This window comes from Malus sylvestris, chromosome 11, assembly GCF_916048215.2.
Source record: "Malus sylvestris chromosome 11, drMalSylv7.2, whole genome shotgun sequence".
Taxonomy (NCBI): domain Eukaryota; kingdom Viridiplantae; phylum Streptophyta; class Magnoliopsida; order Rosales; family Rosaceae; genus Malus; species Malus sylvestris.
Window position 1 is genome coordinate 35,422,336 of NC_062270.1, and position 24,717 is coordinate 35,447,052.

The 24,717-nt window shown below is 39.6% G+C and overlaps 2 protein-coding genes, 1 long non-coding RNA gene and 1 pseudogene across 6 annotated transcripts; 1 reads left to right on the forward strand and 3 right to left on the reverse strand.

Moving 5' to 3' along the window:
- The first annotated feature begins 8,156 nt into the window (after positions 1 to 8,156).
- Positions 8,157 to 10,688, forward strand: LOC126589888 (uncharacterized). 4 transcript variants are annotated; one of them, XR_007611988.1, is made up of 5 exons: positions 8,167 to 8,353; positions 8,438 to 8,597; positions 8,703 to 8,771; positions 9,471 to 9,529; positions 10,432 to 10,688. It is a non-coding gene; the product is annotated as an uncharacterized LOC126589888 (long non-coding RNA). The 4 variants fall into 4 exon arrangements; XR_007611991.1 differs by having other exon boundaries at positions 8,157 to 8,353; positions 8,703 to 9,529; XR_007611990.1 differs by lacking the exon at positions 10,432 to 10,688 and having other exon boundaries at positions 8,168 to 8,353; positions 9,471 to 10,356.
- Positions 10,689 to 12,420: 1,732 nt separating this feature from the next.
- LOC126589886 (basic leucine zipper 34-like) lies at positions 12,421 to 16,283 on the reverse strand. Its single transcript, XM_050255327.1, has 4 exons — positions 15,373 to 16,283; positions 14,164 to 14,254; positions 13,915 to 14,041; positions 12,421 to 13,348 (listed from the first exon to the last, which is right to left on the reverse strand). Exons 1-4 carry the CDS (start codon positions 16,014 to 16,016, stop codon positions 13,140 to 13,142), a joined length of 1,071 nt encoding a protein of 356 aa, XP_050111284.1. The 5' UTR covers positions 16,017 to 16,283; the 3' UTR covers positions 12,421 to 13,139.
- Positions 16,284 to 16,664: 381 nt separating this feature from the next.
- On the reverse strand, positions 16,665 to 17,711 carry LOC126590446 (UDP-glucuronic acid decarboxylase 4-like; the record flags this gene model as incomplete). Its single annotated transcript, XM_050255907.1, has 2 exons — positions 16,665 to 17,382; positions 17,511 to 17,711. Coding segments are annotated over 2 exons (423 nt in total), but the record flags the coding sequence as incomplete, so codon positions are not given.
- Positions 17,712 to 20,935: 3,224 nt separating this feature from the next.
- Positions 20,936 to 23,569, reverse strand: LOC126590447 (glutamate receptor 2.7-like; annotated as a pseudogene).
- Between the last annotated feature and the right edge of the window lie 1,148 nt (positions 23,570 to 24,717).

Consider the following 24,717-nt stretch of genomic DNA (forward strand, 5'->3'; position numbering starts at 1 on the left):
TTAGGATTTTCTTTGTTCTTCCTTGTAGCTTTTGTTGTCCTTGAACTCCTTCGGCCTTTGCTAGTTGTTTATAAACCTGTTTCCTTCATTTTTCTTCATCTTCGCTTATTTTGTTCATGCCCTAACCTTTAAACTTTATAAACCAGTGGTAGGCGTGCTACTTTTCTATAAGCAGACAAGCCCACATAGCCTATGCAGCCGTAGATGTTGGTGTAGAACTTTGCAAAGTTGTTAGCCATAAGGTTGGCAGCCAGATGCCTTACTTACAGAAGCAGACAAGTTCGCGTAATCACTAGGCTGTTAACCTTGGCTTTCTCCAATTCTGTAGGTTGCGTAGCAAGGATCACAACACTTTAGGACTTGGTATAGGTTGTTCTGCGCTTGGCAGAGGTGAAGCTTATTGACTATGTAGCATGTCGACAGTAGATAAAGCTTCGTATATGCACGCTAGCTTGTTTAACCTTTCATAATAATGTGCGGTTGTATAAGTCTAGCATGGCTATACTGCTCGAAGGGCAAGCCGTAGGCAATCTTCCGGAAATTATAGGCTACCTTAGTGCACTCGGTAGCAGCTTTAGGTTTACAGGGCAGCCGTCCATCGGATGTATTGCGTAATGTGCCCCATCCGTCTCTAGGGCCCGGTTCCCCACGGATTAGGCCAAGAGACCCAAAATCATTCGGTTAGCTAAGCCTTGAAAAAGACCATTGTGGCTACTTCTAGGAATTCCGGTGCAAGCCATCGTGCATCTAGTTATACTAGGGCAGCTTGGCTTATCCATGTCTGGATATTTTGGGTGTAGAGTTTATCTTCCAGTTTTGGAGAGCTGACTCATGTGGGTGTCGGGTAATTGGTTTACCTTATCGCATTAGAGAGCAATTAGTTTACCCTTTCGCACTGGATAACATGATTGGTCCCTCGGGTGGTACAATTCCTGTGATTAGTCCGTAAGAAAAGTGCGATCTTTTTTTGAAGTGCATAGGTGATCAGTTGTTGTAAGCATGCATCTGAGCCAAGTTGTGATTACTTCTAAATTCCTCATTGAAAAATGAATGAAACGAACAAGAACTTTGATGTAAGGTAGAAACTGCATAACAACTTGATAGTCCTCGGCTTATGAGGTGGTGCCCGTCGAGCTGTTGAGTCTTCGGGCTTTGATGTAATAGGAGGTCACACATGGTACTTCCTCAGATTGTAGGTGTTCCACTGCTTTTTGATCTCTTTGTCGTTCATGGTGACGAAGGTGTAATTACCCTTGTTGCCTACTCTGCTGATCTTGTACGGACTTTTCCAGATGGGATCCATCTTTTTGGAGCCTTCTCTACGAGCAGTGATGAAGGTTTTTCTCAGGGTTAGATCTCCAAGTTAGAACTTGCTGGATCTTGGCCCTTTTTTTGTAGTTGGAGATGAGCTGTTACTGGTAGGTTGCGATGCGAGTGATGGTCTGCTTGTGCTTCTCCTCTGCCAGATCTAAACTTGTGGCCATCTCCTTACTATTCTGCTCAATGCTTGGTAGTAGAGTGCTGATGTTTGGCATGATAATGTTGGAAGGAATGATTGTTTCCGAACCAAATGCCAAAAAGAAAGGAGTCTCACCGGTTCCTAGTCTTTTGGTGGTGCTATATGCCCATAGACATCCGGGGAGTTCGTCTGGCCATTTTCCTTTCTTGTTGGTAAGGGATTTCTTGAGGCAGTCGAGGATCATTTTGTTAGATGTTTCGACATGCCTATTGCCTTGAGGATATCTTGGCGTGGACATGTGCTGCTTGATGCCATATTTTAGGAAGAACTTCACCAAATCTCTGCCTATGAATTGCAGGCCGTTGTGGGTGACGATGGACTGAGGGATGCCAAATCGAAAAATGATGTTCCTCTATATGAAACGCTCTATGTTCGTCTGAATCGTGGTCGTCATGGGCTCTGCTTCTACCTATTTGGTGAAGTAGTTGGTTGCCATGATCATCATGCCTCTTCCCCCAATAGCAAGAGGCATAGATCCTACCAGGTTGATTACCCACTGCATGAATGACCAATGACTTATATGCGGGTGTAGCTTGTTGGCAAGCAAAGCTGGTACTGGCTTGTAGTATTGGCAGCGGTCGCACTTTTGCACTAACTTCTTAGCGTCTTGATGCATGGTAGGACAGTAATAGCCTGCGTTAAGAGCCTTTTGTGCTAAGGATCGGCTTTCAGAGTGGTTCCTACAAACGCCTTCGTGGATTGAGCTTAGAACCTTCAAGTCATTGGGAGGCGCTAGGCAGCGGAGATGTGGTCCAGTATAGGATCTTCGGACGAGAATGTCGTTCCATATATAGTAGCGTGCCACCTTGATTTGGAGCTTCCTTGACTCCAATGTTTTGATGGATAGTGTGTCATTGACCAAGTAATCTATAATAGAACTTTGCCTATTGGGAGTTACACTAACTTGTGACACTTCAGCTGTCGGCTCCATCTCTATGCTTGGCTTGTCTAGATATTCCACCGGAATAGAGCATTTAAATTGGTTGTCGAGAGCGGAGCCTAAACCGACTATCGCATCTGCATGGGCGTTGTCTGCCAACAGAACTTGAGTGAGAGTGTAAGTCTGAAATGCCTCAAGCTGCTAGCGTACTTTCTCTAGGTATTGCGCCATCCTTGGATGTTTTGCCGTGTATTCCCCAGTAGCCTGGCTGGTGATTAGTTGGGAATCAGAATGAATTGCGAGCTTCTTCACTACTAAGTCTTTTGCCATTCGGATGCCTACTAGTAAGGCTTCGTACTCTGCTTTGTTATTGAATGCTTTGAAGCCTAGAGTGATCGCCTACTTGAGCATTGAGCCGTCTGGGGTAACAAGCATGGATAAGGTTTGGGCCTTTATCACTGTGCGAGGTCGGAAAACTAAACCATATTGGCCAAGTTCCAATGCCCATTTCATCACTCGTTGAGAAGCGTCTGGACCATGTAAGATTGATCGTGGAGAATACTGAGTCATGATAATGACTGTATAAGCTTGAAAGTATGATCTGATATTCCGAACCGTAACAACTAATGCCAAAATTAATTGTTCGATATTCGGATATCTTGTTTTCGCATCGAGAAGAGCTTTAGAAGTGTAGAATACCGGCAGTTGGGCTCCCAGCTCTTCTCGTATGAGGGCAGAGCTCACTACTACTTCGAAGACTGCCAAGTAAATGTATAAATCCTCCGCTGCTTTCGGCTTGGATAGTAAGGGATGTGATGTGAGATACTTCTTCAAGTCTTGGAAAGCTTTTTTGCACTCTTCATCCTATTTGTCTCGTTGTGCTCTCTTGATAGCTTTGAAAAAAGGCTTGCATCGATCGGTGGACTGTGAGAGGAAGGGGTTGAGGGCAGCTGCTCGTTCGGTCAAGCTTTGGATCTCCTTCAAGGTGGTTTGAGACTTCATCTCTAGGATCGCTCAGATTTGCTTGGAATGTGCTTCTATTCCTCGTTGGGTTACTAAGTACCTTAGGAATCGGCCTGAAGATACCCCAAATATGCATTTGGTGGGGTTGAGCTTCATTTTGTACTTTCTGAGGATGCTGAAAGTTTCTGCCAAGTTACGGATATGATTTGACCGTTGCTTGCCCTTTACCATTATGTCGTCAACATAGACCTCTATGGTTACCCTAATTTGCTTTTTCAACAACATATTTACTAACCTTTGGTAAGTGGCTCCCGCGTTCTTAAGGCCAAAGGGCATAACCTTGTAGCAGTAGGTGCCCCGCTCGATCACGAACGTAGTTTTTTCCTTATCGGGCTTATACATGGTTATTTAGTTATAGCCAGAGTATGTGTCTAAAAAGCTAAGCATCTGGGTCCTAGAAGTTGAATCTACTAATAGATCGATCTGAGGGACAGGATAAGGGTCTTTTGGGCATGCTTTGTTGAGGTCGGTGTAGTCTATGCAAACCCTCAATTTGTCCTTCTATTTCTTCATGACTAGTACGACATTGGCAAGCCATGCCGAGTGTGCTACCTCTTCTATGAATCCGGCCTCCAATAACTTGTCGATTTATGCCTCAATGATTGCTATTCGTTCGGGTGCAAAATGTCTTCTCTTTTGGATTACTGGTTTGGCAGTGGGGTCGACGCGCAGCTTATAACAGGCCACCTGGGGGTCAATGTTGGGCATGTCGGATAGTGACCATGTGAAGACGTCTCGGTTTTCTCTAAGGAAAGTCGTGAGTTCTTCTTTCTCGGCTGGGCTTAGTCGTGAGCCAATTTTAGCCGTCTTTTTCAGCTGTTGGGGATTAAGAATGATATCTTCGGCGTCCTCTTCGGGTTTCCATCCTATCTTGTCTACTTGGGTGCCATCTTCTTGATCCACCTACTGTAATTGCTATTTGGTAGCCTTTTTATCATTTTGGACTTCGGTAGCCTCTACGGGGGTAAAGGTCTTCTTTTTTTATTCTTTAAACATTTGCACAGTGCATTATCGAGATGAAGCCTGGTCAGACTTAATCTCTCTGACTCCTCCTCTAGGGATGAGGAATTGGATTTTTTGATACTTGACGGAAGTGACGGCATCCAGCTTGATCAACCAAGATCTCCTAAGAATCCCATTGTAGGAAGATAGATCGCTTACGATTGTGAACGTTTGCTTTAAGAAGACTGGTGGTGTTTTCACGTCAAGTGTGATGTGGCCGATGACAGTTGAGGTGTGTCTGTTGAATTCGGTAAGTACCTCTACTCGGCGTATGATTGTGCTTTCCAAGCCCATTCTAAATAACTGAGAGTTCAAGTGGGTTGACTGCACTTCCATTGTCAACCATCATTCTGTCAACTATAACATGGGCTAGTTGGACAGATACTACTAGTGCATCATCTTGTAGGAAATCGACACCTTCTGCATCTTGTTCAGTGAAGCCAATAATGGGTCCAGGTTGGGAATTTACTACTTGGACTTGTGAGATTAGTAAAGCCTGCTAGATCTTCCTCTTTTTGGAGTTATTAGTGGCGCCCAAGTGCTCAGATTCAGCGAAAATGCCATTGATTCGAATCATCTTGGTTAGCAGCTCATCATCATCGTCTTCATTCCTTCTTGGCTGCGTATCTGGCTTGTCCAAGTATCTATCGACTTTGCCTTCTTTCACGAGCTTCTTTAGGTAGTTCTGCTAAGTGTAGCAATAATCGGTTGTATGACCAGGACCTCGGTGGAATGTACAATACTTGGTATGGTCCAACTTGGAAGTATCTCATTTTGATTGTTTTGGCAACTTGAACCACGACTCGTTCTTGATATCACGAAGGATTTAATAGATCGAAATTGAGAACTTAGAATAGTTTTTGGTTATTGGGCTTTCTTTAGTTGTGGGTCGGTCTCTGCGTTGGGCCTCATGCCTACCCTTGCTGGGCTGTTTCCCGTTCTCATTCCTTTGAGCAGCTGCCTATTCTTTTCGAGGCTACTCAGGCGCCTTTTAACTCGTCGAGCCTTGTCCCAAAGTGCATGCTTCTCTACCAAGGCATAGGAATTTTCTAAAGTTAGGTCTTCTTTCATGATCATTTCCTCGAACAGTGGGTGGTTTGCTGGAACTCTTTTTTGGAATACTGCACTTGCTATCGAGTCATCGCATTTGATGATCTTTGCCTTCTCTGCTTTGAACCTCTTCACGTAGTCGCTGAGTGACTCCTTTGGGTTTTTCTTTACGTTGAATAAGTGATCTGACTTTTTCTTGATCGAGCGGTAAAATGAGTATTCTTTGGTGAAAACCAAGGAAAGATCATTAAAATTCTAGATGGATCGTGGTGACAAAGTGTGAAACCAATCTTATGCATTGCCTTGTAAAGTGGTGTCGAATATTTTGCACATAAGGGCGTCATTGTTCCGATGAAGGACCATCGCGCTTTGGTAGTGCTTCAAGTGCTTCTCTGGATCTCTATCTTATTTGAAAGATGTGAAGTGCGGCATTCTAAACTTACGTTGAGGCTCTGCCTGATCGATCTCATATGTGAAAGGAAACCTGCTTATGTTGGTCTTATCCCTCCTTAGTGCTTCATCAGCCATTTCGTTGCGTTGGAAATCACATAACCGTTCATTGAAAAGTCTTTCTACCTCTTGTTGGATTTGCCATTATTGGGGTAGTGGAGCTCTCGGCTGCCCCTGGTCTTGACCTGTTAGTCTAGGCTGCTATTCTCCACCCCCGGCTCGTCTATGTCATGGCTACGGTATATGAGATAGATTCCTAGCAGGCGAGGGGTTTCTTCGCAAGCTGTTCGTTGAACTTGAACCAGATTGAGTGACTGCTTCTCTCCGTTCGTCATGCTGCCTGCTCCGATGTGATGTGGATAATGCTTCATACGAGCCTAACTGCGAATGAACATTTTACCTAGAAGGCTGCTCATGTTGATTATTGGCGCGTGACCCCAACCGCGAATGTATACTTGTTTGTGGGCCTAGTCGAGAGTGCACGCTCATCTGCGCGCTAAGATAGAAATACACGCTGTCTCGGGGGCCTAATCGGGAGTATACACTGCCCGAATGCTCGATTTGTGGTTGGTTGAATGGCTGCTTGCCAGGACACTGCTTGAGAGGTTCCTCGTCTGCCTTTGTCCTACTTCGGGACACTTCATCTGAGGAACGTTGGATCTCGGTGCGTTGCAAAAGTTGATTTACCAAGGTTGTCTGTTGTGCAAGGGTGTTCGTCAATTCTATGACTTATCAGGACAAGTTTTTTTTGCCATTCAGATTGGAAGAGCTTGGATGGAATATGCCTCATTGAGTAGTTGAAGGATGGTAAGCCTCAGCACGAGATTTGAGTTGGGAAATGTCAAATCTGTGGAGAAATATGGTGAAAATGCCCCAGGCTTGATGATTGGTCGAGATGGTCTTGGGCTGACTTGGGCTGCTTGGGAGACCACGTAAGCAGGCTGCTTGACGGGAGAATGCTGCTTTATGGGAGCAAGTGGGTACGAGAGCGGGCTGCTCGGTGCGTGATGCATGTGAGAGTGAGGTTTGGGCCGTGGCCTTAATGCCATAAGTGGCCTTGGATGGCACGGCTTGGGCTGTGGTGAAGGCACAATGGACCTTGCCATGGGTGGCTACCAGGGTAGCCACCGCGGTGGTTCCCATGGTGGAAACTCGTGGTGGTGGTGCCGCTCCACTTATTGTCACATTTAGCCTCGTGGATCGCCGTGGTCCCATTTCTTGGATATTAGAATTTTCACTTGTGGAATTTTCTAAATTTCTAACCATTGTATTCTTCTTTTACGTTTTATCAAAGAATCTTTGCAAATAAAAAATTCTAATAATAAGAAAGTACGAAAAAATACAAGTGGATTAGAAAATAGAGAAAAACCTTTTTTATGCTAGAGTCTTCTACGAGTGTGGATTTCTTCTCTCAATGAAAGCACCAATTTGTGGATACAAATTTCTGCCTTCTTCTTCTTGGACAAAATTGCACCTACAAAATAATTAACACCTTAGGGTCAAGGCCAAGAGCCTCACGCGCTTACGATGAATTGGGGGGGTGCTTTGGCCGAAGAACCTCTGATGCCAAAGTTAGAATGTAGAGAGAAAAAATGTTTAGAGAGTTTTTGGAGTTTTGCAAGAGTGTGGACCTAGGTTTGTAGAGAAAATGGGGCTTAATATATAGAGTGTGGCCGGTCCCCTTTGGAGAAAAGGTGGCCGGCCTTTGGGATGTTTTTTGGGTGTATTTTGTGGTTTAATGTGTGATTTATTTGGCCATTAATGGATTAATTAGGCAATTAATCCATTAATTGGCCAATTAACACATTTTTAGAGAGAAAATTTTGGAGATTATGGAATGAATAAAATAAATAGCTAATTGATTAGCTAAAAAAGGGTAAAAAAATATATGGAATGAAATAGGTTTTGGGAGTTACCTTGTAGAAGGGATTTGATGAGATAGGTTTTGAATTGTTACCTATTTTGGGCACTTTTGACTTGGTTAAGGGATTATTGTCCGCTGCTCGCGCGTAGGAATCTTGTTATACCTCAAGGGTATTTTTGTCCTCTTTTATCCAAAAATCCACGTGTCGCCTTGTGATTATTTTTGGCTCCACAATCACGATGTGGCCTTGTCACAGCCCGTCCCGGAATTTTAATTCCGAGGACATGAAAAGACGAAAATGTCCTTAAACGGGACTAGGGGCGAAAATTTAACAATTTGGATTGAGTTGGACACGTGGATCCCCACATCCCTCAAAACCTTCCCCAATTCCCGTACCTTGTCTCTCTATCTCTCTTCCCTCACGACTCTCTCTCACTTTCAGTTCTCTCTCTTCCTCTCCGACGCTCAACCTCACCCAAAACCACCTAAAACATAAACAAACGTCCAAGATAAGACCACATTTGGACTCCTGGAACTTCCACGATCACGTAGACATCAATTTCAGGTAAGTTCTACTTCGGAAAACCCTAGTTTTCAAAGTACCCGTGAAATGGCACTGTTCATAAACTCTTAAATGGTGGTGTTTTAGCTTAAAAAAAGATCACAGTGAGCTTTAGGATGTCCCAAGGAAGCTCGGAGTGCTTCGTTGGAAGTTTTTGGACGTAAGAACACGGAGATCGACAAGTTCAAAGTTTGGCCGGAGCTTTCGAGGCGTTTTCCGGCGAATCCCCGGCGAGTTAGGAGTCGAGGTAGGTATCAATCTCTTCGTCTCGTCAAGTAATACAACTTTCCTTTTTGTTTCACTCAATTTCGTTGAGTATTGAAGAAGTTATACTCATTTGAAAAATACCCAGTTTCCGGCGACCTCCGAGGCTTTCGAGGCAGTTTCCGGCCAAACCAAGGCGAACTAGGTGTTGTGCAAGGTACCATTCTCTTTTTCTCTTCAAGGGCTACAACTTTAGTTTTTGAATCACTTGATTTAGTTGAGAAATGACAAAGTTATGGCAATTTGAAAAACTGCCCAGAAAACGGCCGCCGGAAAAACCAGTCCGGCGACCCAAGGAAGAAGAAGGTGCTACAGTAAAAATAAAAAAAATAAAAATAAAATTATTTTAAAAATATGTCGACGTCCGTGACGTCGAGTAGATCACTGTGGTATATTCATATACCTAAATTGAACACCGTATGAGAAAGTTATTGAGGATTGTTGGTTAGGTGTTCGAATAACGTTTTATAGTTTTCACATTAGGTGAAAATGTGAATTGATGATCCGACCGTTGGATCATCACCAAACTTTGATACGTTGTAATACGTAATATTTGAGGATTATTGGAACTTACGGATTGGGAATCCGAGTTACGGATCTTCCGGAATTGGAATTGTAAGTCCATAATATAAAATGTTAACCGTCACTTAGTTTTGGAAATTGACGGAGATCCGACCGTTGGATGGTAATGAAATTTTAGGATGTTGTACTAGAGGTATAATGTGGACCTCTGGAAGTTATGGATTTAAAATATGAGTGGTGGATCTTCCGGATCGATCTACGTAGTGACGTATTTTATATAAGTTATATATTCTATCGATATGAATTCTGAGGTTGGATTTGATTACTGTTCTAGGCGTCGATCGTCATGACGCCTTGATGTGTGGTGCTAGGGAGTTGTTGGACGAACTCCAGGTGAGTGGGCAGTTTTGTTTTCCGTATATATATATATATACTTGACGTTTCCCAGAAATTGAATTGAAATGAAAATATGTTTAAAATGAAATGCATATGAGTTATGTGGAAAAACGGGAAGTGAAATACCATGCATAGAATTGATATGAAAAGTATATAGAAATGTGAGTTGAAATGCCATGCATGAATTAATATATGATGCATATGTATGAATTGGTGCAGTGGACGCACAGGTAAGAATTGATTTATGATGCATATGTATGAATTGGTGCGGTGGACGCACAGGTAAGAATTTATTTCTGTTATGATGATGTTGATGTATATTGAGCTCAAATCCTGCACCATAGTTTAGTGCTTATAGTATTCACCGCATCGCACGCTCGTCTTGGATCCAAGTAGATGCTAGTCGTACAGTCCACGCGGAGTGGGTACGACAGGCCAGTCGCGAGAGTGTTAGTGAGATTCCGACTGGTGGGTGACCTTAGATTATGTGCACAGATGATTATGAGAAGCACTAGAGCGTAACTTATGTGCAGAAGGCCGTACAGGTCACGCGGAGTGACTCCGGCAGAGTGTGAGAGTGATAGATTTTGAGCTCTAGGTTCAACCGTACAGGGCTATTAGAGGGCCTACGGTTGATTACTTTCTTGCACCTGATATGATTATTGTTGATGCATCCATACTTAACTGTTGAATTAGACATGGCATGGCATGATTGATAAAGAGATAATGTTGAGATAGTAAAAATGAAGTTTTGAGAATATATATGTATATTTATATTTTACATTTCTGGGAAAGTATACAGGTTTTACGGAGAGGGGTTACAACGTTTTGAGAAATGTTTGGATTTGGAAAAGAATTGTTTTACTGACCCACTCAATTTTGGTTTTGCGCCCCTCCAGGTTCAGGAATCACAAAGGTGTGGTGACTACGAGGAATTCGACGGTGTTCTGACAGATTGGACAAAATTAGGACTCACCTTCGGGTGTATCAACTTATAAATTGTATAATTAAAGCTTCCGTACTGTGCAAATGGTTACGTCACTCTCACGTGACGGCCAGCATGCCCTCCTTCGGGACGGGGTGTGTAAGGCCTCTTAGGGTTTTGTAGCCGTTCCGGCATTCTCGTTTGTTTAATAATATTCTTATTCTTTTGTAATCTTATTTGTTTCGTACTCTTATATTCAACTTGGTATTAGCGCAGGTTTCATCCTTCGGGATTTAATTTGCTTTGGGTTGGTATCCATTTGCTTATGTCCGTTTGTCGTTCATGTTCAGATTGTCGAGTTGTGTTTGACAGTTTGCAGGGAAAATAAGTGTGTTTGATTTTTTCAGTTGTGTTGACGACCTTCTGCTTTTTCCCTGCAATTCGTATTCGTCTCTGGTCACCTCACCTGCACATTTTGACGAAGCTCCGACCCGAGAACCACTCGGATCAAGTTCGTCTCCACTTGAACTCTTGCAAATCAGATTTGATAAACTCGCCATTTATGTTCCGCACCGTACTTGCCATCTCCACTGCACCGAAACCTAATCAGTTTCGTCTATAACTTGCACCTCTGCACTAGACCCCGCATCCTCACCGCTGCTTTGATCGGCAATTCACTGCCACACCACTTCGCCACCCCGTAACCTATACTCTTGATTTCATACATGCACCACTACACCTGCAGCTTGATGCGCTTCCGCAACCCGTCGTCCCTCGTTGTCGTGTGCATAAGCCCTGAAACCCCTGCACTGACACCCTTTGAATCTGCATCTTCGTACCCACATCTGTCTACATCAAAACTTTGTTTTTGCATTGCCATCCCAAGAAAGAAGAAGAAAAGTAGAAAAGGAAGAAAAAAAAGAAGGGCTTGGAGCCCACGATATGTTGGGCTGTTATGATTTGTTTGAAGACCCTTTGTTGGGCTTGTAGATTGAAGCTACTGTTGAGCCTTTTGTTTGGCTTGTCTGTCGGTTCGCATTACGGAGCCTGTCTGTCTGTTTGTCCGCATTGCAAAGCCTGCCTGTCTGTCCGACTAATGAAACCTGCATCCACATCTACTTGTTGGCAAACTCATGTTGTTTATCGTTATGAGTTTGACAGGGGATGTTGGAAAATAATAGATTTAGGATTTGGACTCAGCCCGTTATAATTAGGTTTTGTTAGAGATTAGGGTTAGTTTATTGTAAATAGAGTGCTTTGTTATTCATTAGAGCATAAGTTAGTCGCAATGTAGCCTCTTAGGGGTTTGTAGCCGTTCCGGCATTCTCGTTTGTTTAATAATATTCTTATTATTTTGTAATCTTATTTGTTCCACACTCTGATATTCAACTCATATGTATCTTTAGCTTCAAAATCAAGCACATAAAGTATCTTATCAAGAATCATGTGTTAAACTTGCAAATTTCCTGCACCATATATTGCCTTTGTGAAGTAATTTTCCTCTATCGATTCCGGTTAGCGCACAAGAGGCTATGAAAGATCCTAAACGGAAGAACAAATGCAACGAATGAAGAGATGCAAGACAAGTGAAACTGGTTCCTCTTCCGTCGAAAAATGAATTTGAATGTAGATTTAGGAGTTACACTCTAAAGCAGATATTAAATGAAAAATACAAAGCCTTGGTGACAAAGAGATTTCTTAACAACTTAAGTTTGACAAAGAGATTTCTTAACAACTTAAGTTTTTTAGGCTAGTTGTTATCTAATTTTCGACCTATCAGGTTTAGTGTCAAGTCGTCTGTTACAACTAAGTAAGTGAATTTAAGATCTAATCTTTGGCCCAAACTTAAATGGATGTTACTCGAAATAATGCAATATCATACAATTGTCAATCATAACTATTTTTTTTTTTTCATTTGATACATTAGTCTATGCTGAATTCATTTAAAGTAGAGAGAATGAGATTTGAACTTGGGTGCAAAACAAAACACACCGCTCGTACCAATTTGGATAAACTAAGGTATGAAATTACAATGAATTGTTCAGAACAAATGGCATATTTAATCAAAATTCAGATAAACGATTCAAGATGCTTATGAATTTTGATATATTTTACAGTTTTTTTTTCCAAAAAAATTCAAATAACATAAATAATTGGCATAACACATTATTAGTCCAAAGGAGAAAGAAAAGCACAGAAAAAAGATACAACAATTAGACTCGGACATGACCACTCCTCCCCGGACCAGTTCTTCTTCAATGTTACAGATCCCTCCCTCCCCGCCAAGGAAAACAAAATCCCCAACCATTCTTCCAAAATTAATCAAAAGTATAAAAATTAAAAAATTAAAAAAATTAAAAAAAAATTAAAAAAAAACAAAGAAATCTGAAAATAATAATCTGAAAAAAAAAAGAAAAAGGAAAAAACAAAGCCAAGTGGCCAACCTCCCCAACAAAAAAAATTGATTACTGAAAATAAAAAAATTGTTTCAGCACCCTATCCAAGCAGTCCACGTGTCCATGTTCTAGCCTCCAATCTCACTACCTTGTCAGGGGTCCCACATATAAAGCATATAAGTGGAAACACTTCACGTGAATGTAAGGCCAAAGTTAGCATTATATGCCACTGTATGCATCTGCATTCTGCATTGTATATTATATCATCCACGATGCATCTTCGACTTCAATTGAGAATTTGCTGCTCATTGTGATCCGTACAGACCATGATGTCTGGGTTTGATTGCTGCTGCTGCTGCTGCTGCTGTTGCTGTTGCTGTTGATGCTGCTGAGCGTTTTGGTTTCGGTTTCCTTGGTTGTCCATCTTCTTTAGGGTTTGGTGGTGATAGACCTGCCTTAACCTCTCTATTTCCTTCTTTAGTGCCTCTTGATGAGCTGCAAAATGTCAAGTTGAAATAAAATTTGGAACAAGAACAAATTTTGGGATTTGGATAAAATGTATGTTATTATTTGGTTACATGTAAGATATTCTGAACTACATTTATTTAAATTATGAAAAGAAAAATTCAAACTTGAATGCAGTAGAGAGCACACTGTTCTAACCAATTTGGCTACACCAGATGTGAAAATAAATCTTGAGATCAACACTCTTAATCTTATCCATGTTTAATAGAAAAAACAACTAGTAGTAACAATTAGGGTTAATAATAATGCAATAGAATACAATTATGCTTCCACTTTTTTTTTCCCCTTATTTTTGAAGGGATTAAAAGGTATTTCTAAATCAATACTTTTTTTTTCCTATTAAGGAAGTTGGACAGTGAAAGGAAAGAAAGGACTTTCGGTGATATTCCTATGAATTTGTTCTCAAGTGGAAAAAGCACCATAAGATGAAGATTGAGATAAAGGGTTCATGCATGTATTATCTTCATATCACTAATTAAACACTAATTAAATAATAATTAATCATGGTTTATTAATTAAACTTATATCTTAATTACCATCTTTGAAAAGCTTGTCTTGAGCCAAAGCAGCAATCCGTTGCTTGAGAGCACTATTATCAACGTTTAGAATCAACCTCTGGTGGTCTAGAAATGCAACCCTTGGTGACAGCGCCGATACCTCCGACTTCAAATATTTTCATTAATCACAACACATACAAGTTTAATTAATTCAATTATTCACCAGACCAAGTTAATTACCAATGATAAGGAATTAAGCAAAGCAAAGTAATTGATCTTCTTGTATACCTGTAATGTTGTAACGCTGCGTTCAAGCTCCGAAATATATTGCAATTTTCTCACCCTCGACCTCTGTGCTGATTGCCGGTTTGCCAAAATCCTACAATCACAACCCAAAAATATTTGTAATTAAATTAAGGGAGACTTTGGATGCGGTCCTTAGTTATGAATATTATTTGACTGAAACCTTGTTGGTTTTCAATTTTTGATTGAAGTCCCTGAAATTAATGTGATAATTTATTTCTATATATGTTACTATTTTTTTAAAATTAAAAATTGAAATTTATAGTTGTTTATATTAATGAGATTTTAAATAAAAAATCATAATATGTCGGATTTAAAAATATTAAAATATAAATATACTATTTGTGTGTGTGTATATAAAAACATGGGTACATTCTTAAAAAATTTTAAAAAATAAAGATATTAGGCTTAATAACATTAGTAAATTTCTTCAATTAAACTTGACATGGATACATTCTCAAATCAAAGAAAAAAGAATGTACCCATATAAGTTTAAAAATGGATTAGAAAAAAATTGAATAGACTTTATATATAAAAAAAAATGGTACATTTTACATATAACAAATTGGTATATTTAAGAATGGGTACATTTTAAGATTAAAATTTTGAAAAAATTACATGAATGGGTGCATATAATTAGCATGGGTACATTTAGCAAAATTAAAAATGAATACAAATAAATAAAAAAATATGGGTACAAATACAAATAAAACTTAAAAAAATATGGGCACAAAAAGAAATTAATGTATGGGTACAAATTAAAACTGACAAGAAAATTGGTACAAATTAAAACTGAAAAGAAAATTGGTACAAATTGAAAAAGGGTTGCAAATCAAAAATGTGTACAAACTAAAAATAAAAATATATGATAAAAAATTTAGCCATAAATATAAATATACTATTTGTAATATTTTTAACACTAAATGAATATATTTAGAAATAAAAAATATTCATTATTGAAATAATTAATGATGTTATTAATACCCAAGGACCTTGATTGAAAATTAAAAAGGAATAAAGTTTTAATCAATGGAGTAGCAAAACGAGGGATGTGAACCTAATTTATCCTTAAATTAAGCTGTCTAGTTATAATTAATGACATTTTGGCAGCAACCCAAAATTTTTTATTGTCCAAACCATGCATGCATAATCTTGTAACAAAATTGTAAATTAAACACATTGTTGTGAAATTACCTTTTGACCCTCTTTGGGTCAGCCGGGGAGGTGGGCGGTGGCGGATGAGATTGAGCATTAGCGTCAGCCTCGCACGACGAGCTTTCAACCTCTCCGGGCTCCGTTTTAGGCTGCTGCTGCTGGTCCAAATGAAGCATCAATGGCTTCATGTTATTATTATTGCCATTATTAATATTGTTCTCGTCGTTATTGCTGTTCTGGTCGGACGGCGTGGACGGGTTGGACGACGAGATGGTAGGCGGCACGGTCACCGACATGTCATCGGAGAACATGGACATTAGCTGCTCGTCGTCCAGTCTGTCGAAGCCGAGGTTGTTGGTCGATCCGTGATGATGCATCATGGTGGCGGTAGGATTCCTGCATTCCTCGTCAAGTATCAACGGGGACTCAAGAAAGGCAATGGAGTCGCTTGCAGACCTCCGATGGGCCCCGCGCCTGGCGGAGGAGAAGTCGAGGAACTCGTCCATCCAATTGCACGACGAGGATTGTTGTTGTTGGTTCGGTTGGTTGGAAGAGGGTTGAACTGCGGCGGCGGAAGTGGTCGTGGCGGTGGGGATGAAATTGGCCATGGCGGGTAGCCTTTGGTGAGGGAAGGATGGCCAATTTTGTGTCATGCTTGGTATTTTAGGAGGTAATTGTGCCATTCTCTCAATGTGACCTCCCCTCCCAAATATAGGGTACCCTAAAATATGTGTGTTATTAGAGAGAGAAACCCAAAACCAAAACTAAATCCCAAGAAAAAAAAAAATGGAAACACCAACAACCAAGCCAACAAACAACCTACAACTGCAATGATCCCTGAATATTTAGGGCAAATAAATCTCGGGAGTCCTAAAAAAACAGTAAAAAGAGATATTAAAGGGAAGTGAGCAGGGCAGCAAGAGTACATGGGCAGCTGCAGGAGAAGCAGGAATCAGAATGCAACATGCAGCTAGCATAATAATCATAAACATAAATGAATGAGTGGCATTTCCTTTGGATTTTTGGGGACATTTTTTTAAGGCCCTGAGGTTTTGGAGAGGGAGGGAGGTGGGTCACATGGGGGTGGGGATTAGGGACAGCTAGCAACAGCTGGGGAGGGAGGGAGGTGAGGAGGATTGGGGTGGTGGGACTCCCTCCAAAAGGGTTTCGATTCACTACTAGAAAAAGTATCTCACCACTGCATTCTCTGCGTGGTTTATTAACGGAAGGAGAAATTTTTCAGTGTGATCGGTATACGGGATGATACACTATGTGTCCCTATACAAATGGTGTGATATATGTGTTAAAATGTTAATAACTTAAAAAATAAAATTTTCCACCACTTGTATAAAAACACGTGATGTACCATTAGTATTCCGGTTACAATGAAAAAAATTTATAACCGAAAGGAATCAACCCCCCCACCCCACATGCCGATGTGACACCTCATCCTGCCCTTTCTCCCTCTCAACCCCATTACATTATGTATATGGATAGTATTTCTATACTATATACTATATAGGGTAAATCTTAGTTTACTACCCTCAAGTTTCATGGTTTTCAACATTTGGTATATGAAATTTTTTTCGTCCCAGAGTCATACCTAAAGTTTTAATTTTGGGACAGTCTCATACATCCGTTAGTCTGGCCGTTAAGTCTTCCGTTAACTGATGACTTGGTGCCCATATGGACAATGACTGGGTGCCACGTGTCAATAAGGGTCCCAAGTGGATATTAAAAATTAAAAAAATTAAAAATTACAAAATTACAAAAAAAAATAAAGAGCTATCTTTTTCCTCAAACCTCGACCCTCCTACTCCGCCACACCTACTGTGCCGGCCACATATTCCCTCTCGTCGCCGTCGAAGCTGCAGAAAAATAAAAAATCTTCGCCTCAAGAGGATAGACAGGGGATCTAGGGCAAGCCAGATGGTAGATATGGTTGACCTCGAGCAGAAGTGGCTCAACGATGTCATGTTGGATGAGCTCGAATCTCGGCATGCCAGATGGTAGATTTGGTCGACCTCGAGCAAATGGTAGATACGGCCCCTCTCGTCACAACAATCCAGAGCCCTTTTTGTTTCAGCCCTAGTGGCACCTTCCTACTAGAACCCTAGCTATTCAATTCGAATCTACGTTCGTAGGCCGGCTTGTACTGGGTCGTCGTCGACGAATCAAAGTTGTATCGGACATAGTTCGAGATTGGGACGTTGCTGGAGGCGTAAGGAGAGCCGGGGGGTGGAGGACAGGAGAAGGGTGAACCCTACGGTGGCGATAGCAATGCCGACGAGGATGAAAACAAGGCGCTGTTCTCGGAGCAAGTACTGAATCGGGTGGGTGCAGAGGAGAGAAGGGAGGGAGAAAGGAGGGAGAAGGGAGGGAGGGTTGGGGGTTTGAGGAAGAAGATAGCTTTGGTAATTTTTTAATGTTTGATTTTTAATATCCATGTGGGACCCTTATTGACATGTGGTACCCAGTCATTGTCCACATGGGACGAAAAAAACTTCATGTACCAAATGTTGAAAACCACAAAACTTGAGGGTAGTAAACTGAGATTTACCCTACTATACATGTATCCTATAATTTAATGAATTGAAGCACTGAATATATATGTAGTGTGTTTGTGTGTGTATATATATTATATATATCACTTGTGTATTACACTATGCATATACAAAAGATATGTCATATGGATACGAGTCTGAAGTTCCTTGTAGTTGTAGAGCATTATTGAGCTTTTTTGATCCTTTGGATACAATAATGCTGCAAAAATCTATGGGACATATGGCCCATTTTTGTTAGTTATCTCATAGCATTGACCAAGATCTTGGGGATGAATTTTGATTGCAATCGATTTGTAGGATCTAATAGTTATGGGCAATGATTTATGCATTCTTTTAACTTTTTTTTCCCCTATTTTCTTATAATCGTTTACCTCAATTTGCTTTTTGTAGATATTTTTATTGTGATCGTAAAACCGCCTAATGGTGTGATTGTAATAAAGACAATCAAGTTGTATGATCAATCCAAAGATATTATAATACGTGATATTAGTAATATTATACTCCAAAGTGTAACTATGATGCTCATTTATGTCATATAATCCATAGATTAGTAGAGAGTGTTGTCCAATACTAACATGTAGTGTGATCACAACATTGTCATGTGACTGCCACACCACCAATCAGGTAATGTGGCTAGACCAATGTTATAACATGTTATATTTATTGATGTTAAATTATAAAGTATAAGTTCATTGTTCATCCATGCTATAATACCTGAATTATTAACACTTAGTAGTGATCATATCATTTTTATGATACATAAATATATAATTTTTTTTTCTGTAATGAAAAAGAATGAAACATGACCATTATTATACGATCAAATGGCCATGTCAATTCATAAACTGTCGTGATTTTGAAGTATGCATGTACAAGCAATTAGGGGTGTGGGAGACTAATTACATATATAAGAGAAGTCCTATTTGGGTATATAAAATACATATAGTGGAAGGATGTAGGAATTTAGAGAAGATGAGCTGTGAAAGGGAGGGAGAGCTTATAAGAATCATCTCCTCCTCCTCCCATGTGAATTGCTAGTAAGAGTCCACCTTTGTTTGCTTTGTCTCCAAATCAACCTCACATGGGAGGGTTTGAGAGTCCCCTTTTGCCCCTCTCTCTCTCTCTCTCTCTCTCTCTCTCTCTCTCTCTCTCTCTCTCTCTCTATATATATATATATATATATATATATATATGCATGACAAGTTTCTTGATATCTTCCATTATCTTATGTTGGCAGTCATGTTGGTTTTTTAATGAAAGTACTTAGGAGACACTAATAATGATTAGTGGAAAAGTTAGAAAGCATGTTAATTAATTAAGTACTTGATCCCATAGTTTGTCACATAGGTGTACCCCATCTACATGCATTAATTCATTTCAAATTTCACCCACTTGATAATGTACGTATAGAACACATAATCCTAATTTGTTCTACCATTTGTTAATAATCAAAAGTCAAATGTATCAATAGTTGTCATATATATCAGTGTACTAAAAAAAATAACAATCAATGGTTTGTAGCTAGGGTTTACATCATCACCTCCGCTCATCACCTCCGCTCATCACATATGTTTATTCCATGATTAATGTATAATTTTTATAACCGACATTATTGCTCTAATTTTGTAAGGGCAAGTCTTAAGTATAAACCTATGAGTTCAATATAAATTTATTTTTCACCTCTATGTGTAAATAAATTGTTGCATATATATATATATATAAACTACATAAAAAGAGGAGAGTTTGAACTGAGAACAGTGAGTTGAAGCGTTGAGTATAACCATACAACGAATATATGATAATTAGTGGTTTGCATGTGCCTTTCCTTTACCATTCACAGCTAAAAGAATTTCCTAATGTAATACAATAATAATCCTTTCTGTTTTTTCGAATCCCAAAAATGCTGAAGTACCGTACAGGAAAGGGGAGAAGGGGAAGGAGGGACTGCAAAATATGAATACAAAGCATTATTGCACGTGGAAGGAGCACTGAGGGCCCTGCCTGTTTTTTCTGGGTTTTTTTTTTTTTTTTTATAAATAAAAACTAGATGGAGTCCACACACATGGTAAATATAAAAAATTTAAAGAGAAAAAAAAATCAAATTATGAAAGAGAGAAGTTGAACAAAACTGTGAGAGAGAAAAAAAACGTGGGTAATTTTTTTCTGAGTTTCTATTTCTTTGAACCGGAGACATAACTAGACAAACTTAATTACATTCCTCATCAGCTTGACCATGATTAAGAATACGGGGTATTACTTTTGGTCTAAACTGTTGAAAGTTCAGAAAACAATGGCCGTCGAATTGTTATTAGCCATAAGTTCTTGCAGGCAGAGATATCTTAACATTAGATAAATTTCTCATGATGGGGTCAGATTGATATTTCGAATGTTTGATCATTTTGGAGTAGTGCTGCCTTTATATATATAGAGATGGGTTTTTATCATAAATGGTCATTGAAATTGACCCTCGCTATCAAGATGGTCCTTGAAATTAAAAATCAATCAAAGTAGTTTCTGAAAATAGGTGTTGCAAATTAATGTGGTCATTCCGTCACAATTCTGTTTAAAATTCCGTTAAGTGATGATGTGGCACATAAATGGGCCCCACAAGATTTATGGGTTTTTATCACAAATGATCCCTGAAATTGATCCACACTATCAAGATTGTTCCTGAAATCGACTCACATCATCAATATGGTCTCCGAAATTGAAAATCAATCAAAGTAGTCCTTGAAAATAGAAGTCGCAATCAATATGATCATTCGGTCACAATTTTGTAAAAAAAAAAATTTGTTATATGCTGATGTAGGTTTAATAATTAATTAAAAAAAATTGTCTATATACTTTTTTGCACAATGGAGTTTTCTTTTTCTTATAGTAGGGCCTACTCTGAAGAGAGCTCCCTTCCATAAATTTTCAAAGGCACAAGGCTTAACTAAGGCCCAAGAGGGGGTGTGGAAATAATTTTCAACCAACAATAGACGAACCTTAGTTATAACCTTATTATCTCAAAGCAGACCTTGTCGTTCTTTGCATTACTAGACCACCATGGAGGCGCCGAACAAGCTCTCCAAGATTAAGGTTGTGAGGATGTTGATCGCCTAAATGTTAACGGTGATGTCCCAAAAGTCATTGTCAATGGGCCAAGCCGTCACCAAATGTGATCTCTATCCAGGTTCAATTCGGTGAAGGGTGTTGAAGTGTGTAAGGATAGGCGTATTAAGATTTTTTATTTTTTTTAGAATAGAGAGTGAAGGAGGTATAAAAATGTGAACTGGGATCAGAGGTGATTGTAGGATTGGGTTTTTGGGTTGACAATTTTTTTATTAACTATTAAATTATTAAGCCTATTTGTAATTTTTTTTTAAATTTAATTAGACTTGTGTGACTCATTTATATGTCACATCAGTACATAACAGAATTTTTGACAGAATTGTGACGAAATGACTACATTGATTTGAGACACTTACTTGAGGGACTACATTGATCAATTTTTAATTTCAATGATCATTTTGATATTGCGGGTCAATTTCAAAGACCATTTTGATGTCATGGGTTAATTTCAAGGAAAATTTGTGAGAAAAAAAAGGACTTATTGGGCCCATTTATGTGTCACATCAGCACTTAACATATTTTTTAACAGAATTGTGACGGAATGACCAAATTGATTTGCGACACCTATTTTCAAGGATTACATTGATTGATTTTCAATTTCAGGGCCCATCTTGATGGTGAGAGTCAATTTCAATGACCATTTGTGATAAAAATCCTATAGAGATATGTATAAATGCATCATGAAGAGCCACAACAACAGTTGCAACCGGTTCAAGCTGTGGCAAGGTGAGCAAGCTGGCCAGGTTAGCTGTGTAAGTCTGCGTGATAACGAGTGCCATGAAGAGCCACATGACCATTGCAATCCGCGACAAATTGCTGCTTAACTTGTTTCGAAGAGCCACAGGACCATTGAAATCCGCGACAAATTGCTGCTTAACTTGTTTCCCTTGTTCAAATCAATCAACAAAATTGATTGAAAGTAGATATTTAATCAACGCTTGAGATAAGCTTCAAAGTTAAAACTTTTGAAGATCATTCTAGAGTGAAGGAAATAAGTTTACCATTTAAGGAGAAGAGAGGGTTAAAGGCTAACCAAATCCCTATTTGGTTCTGGATGGAGCCTTTGAGTTCAGGGCAGTGGTTTCGCTCTATCAACCATATATCACAAATCCATTGTAGAGACTTGTGGCTCCTATCAAAACCCACATGGCATTTGTGAAAGGCTTGGTGAATAACCAATGTTCTTGCACGACAAGAAACGATCATTACCAGTCTGGATTCAGTGTAGGGCGCTGTGAATTCTGCATACAGATATCTCTTGGCTAGCATAGCTATACTACCAACTGCAGTATCAAAGTTATGCTCCATTAATAATTGGAAGAAAAAAAAAAAACTGTGATTAGTATCAGACACTTAGTTGTTTGAAAAATATATAATTTTGCTATGGATCTTTATCTTTAAATAAATTTGTTCAGCTAACTCATTCATTGTGCCATTGAAGGGGAGGACTTCGTATGGCAAATCAAATGGCAATTCCTTTAAGGTGCCATGAAAGAGTTCAATTGCAAGTCCTTTATAAGAGAGAGATATTGTTTCCCAAGTGATCTTGTTCCACTTCCACATTCACATAGTGTCCGAAAATTGACCTCGTTGGCACACCAATTCTAAGTGGATTGGCACTTGTCGGTGGACTCCATCCTAGTGGCGTATATCGAGCCCCTCCTGGCCAATAGACTTTACGCGCCAAATCTTTCATTGAAGAGCTAAGTGTAGCACTTTCACCCATAGTCTCTGAGAAACCAAGTTCTATGTGGCTCCCTTCCATCACATTTATGATCTGAAATGTATATACTGGAGCTATTGCTCGATTAGCAAACTGAACCTTCCCACTCAAGCCAGGAAAATCACTTTTCAAAATGTTTGGCAAAATTTGCTGGCTTCCCATTTTTTCCTCCCTCATTGCTTGAGCTACCACCCATGTTGCGTCATAAGCATGCACTGGAAAGATTGAAATGGGACCTCATTTTTTGGGACGTAACTTTTGACTCCAATAATTCCTTGCATTGAGGAGATGGTTGAGGCATTGAAGGAATGGACAAGGTTGTAGAGGGATCAGTGGTGATCCATACCTAATCCTTTTCCTTCTTTTTCATTCTTTTTGCCTTCTCAATTAGCTGCACCGCTGCTGGTATGGACAGGTGAACAACAAACACTCTACATTGGCTGCTCTTCAGCCTCCCGAGCTGATCAGATAATGAACAAGAAGCAGAAGGCGGGAGAGCTACATACTGGACGATTTCTGCGCCTACATGTTTAAGAGCCTTTGGATGGATTACTTGTAACCGCAAAGGCTGAAAAATCTGTGTTTTCATAGATTACAGTGACTTGATTCTGCTCCCAAAATTGAATCATAGCTGCTACAGCTTCATCTGATTGAAATGCTTTGGTGAAGCTTGAACTAGAAAGCTCCACCGATCGGTTGCCCACTAACGACACCTCTTCCCACGTCTGTGGTCCAAGAGTTGCTGATCAAAAGAGTTTAATGGTCAACTTTGGCTAGCCCCTTCTTTGCAATATGCCATCTGCATTGCTACTCTCTGCTCTTTACCGATCTGCATTGCTACTCTCTGCTCTTTACCGATTTGAGATCTATAGAATTTTTCAGGTCAACGGGCCTAAGGCCCACCCCAACAACACCGATACTGTCCCCACTTTACCACCTGCCCACTCCTCAGGTGTGGGATTTTATCATAAAAGGCCTCGGTGTTAGTTAGAGAAGGGTATTTCTATTTAAACTACTTTCTCTTTGGCCCTCTGGCTGATGTGGGACAACAATGAGTTCCAACAAGAACCCGTATCTACATTTGCACCTATGCCTACGAAATTGTCGTCCTTCGTTCTGTCACTACTTCCATAAATCCTCAACGTTTGTTTAAATATTAAAACAAAGACCATGAAGGACAACAAAGCGGGAAACTTGTCCATTCTGTGTAAATATGGCAGATAATGGTTCGTATTCTTTTCATGTTTATAACAAATACAATTGGTCTTATATAATCACTCAGATGTTAAACGTGGTCCCTGATTTTCTTATGTCATGGTCAATGCAAGGAATTGGTTTTCCTAGAATTCTCTTACTTTTGATCATCAGTAAGGACCAAATTTATCTGTAGAATGAATGGTTAATTACCTTCCTGGTCATGAAGAAGACAAAAAAAATGTGACAGTAGAAGAAAGAGAAAATCAGAAACAAACCGCATTCATGGGAACTTTTCAAAGCATATTTTGAAGCAGTCGTACTGCAAATCCTTTTCTACTAACAAAACAACGCACGCAGATTCAAACTTGGGACATCTATTTACAGTTAGAGAGTTAACCAAGTAGTTGATATCAACATATGTTACTTAGATTCCAAGCAAGTCAGCATCAATTTCCAAGTAACATCAATATATACATGCATGCCTCTGTGGTCCACCTTGCACTTATGGACATAAATGTCAGTCCCTACTTTGAATCGTTCATTTGGATTATTTTGAATCTTTTTTATGTATAGACAAGTAGCATTACCTCATGCATCCTATTTGGACTGTTTTAGGAAGACAAGACAAAATTACATTCCTTATCAGCTTGACCGTGATTAAGAATATGGGGACTAATTTTGGTCTAAATTGTTGAAAGTTTAGAAAATAATGGCCTTTGAATTGGTCCTATCCATGAGTTCTTGCAGGTGGAGAAATCTTGACATTAGATTAATTCTTCACTCTAG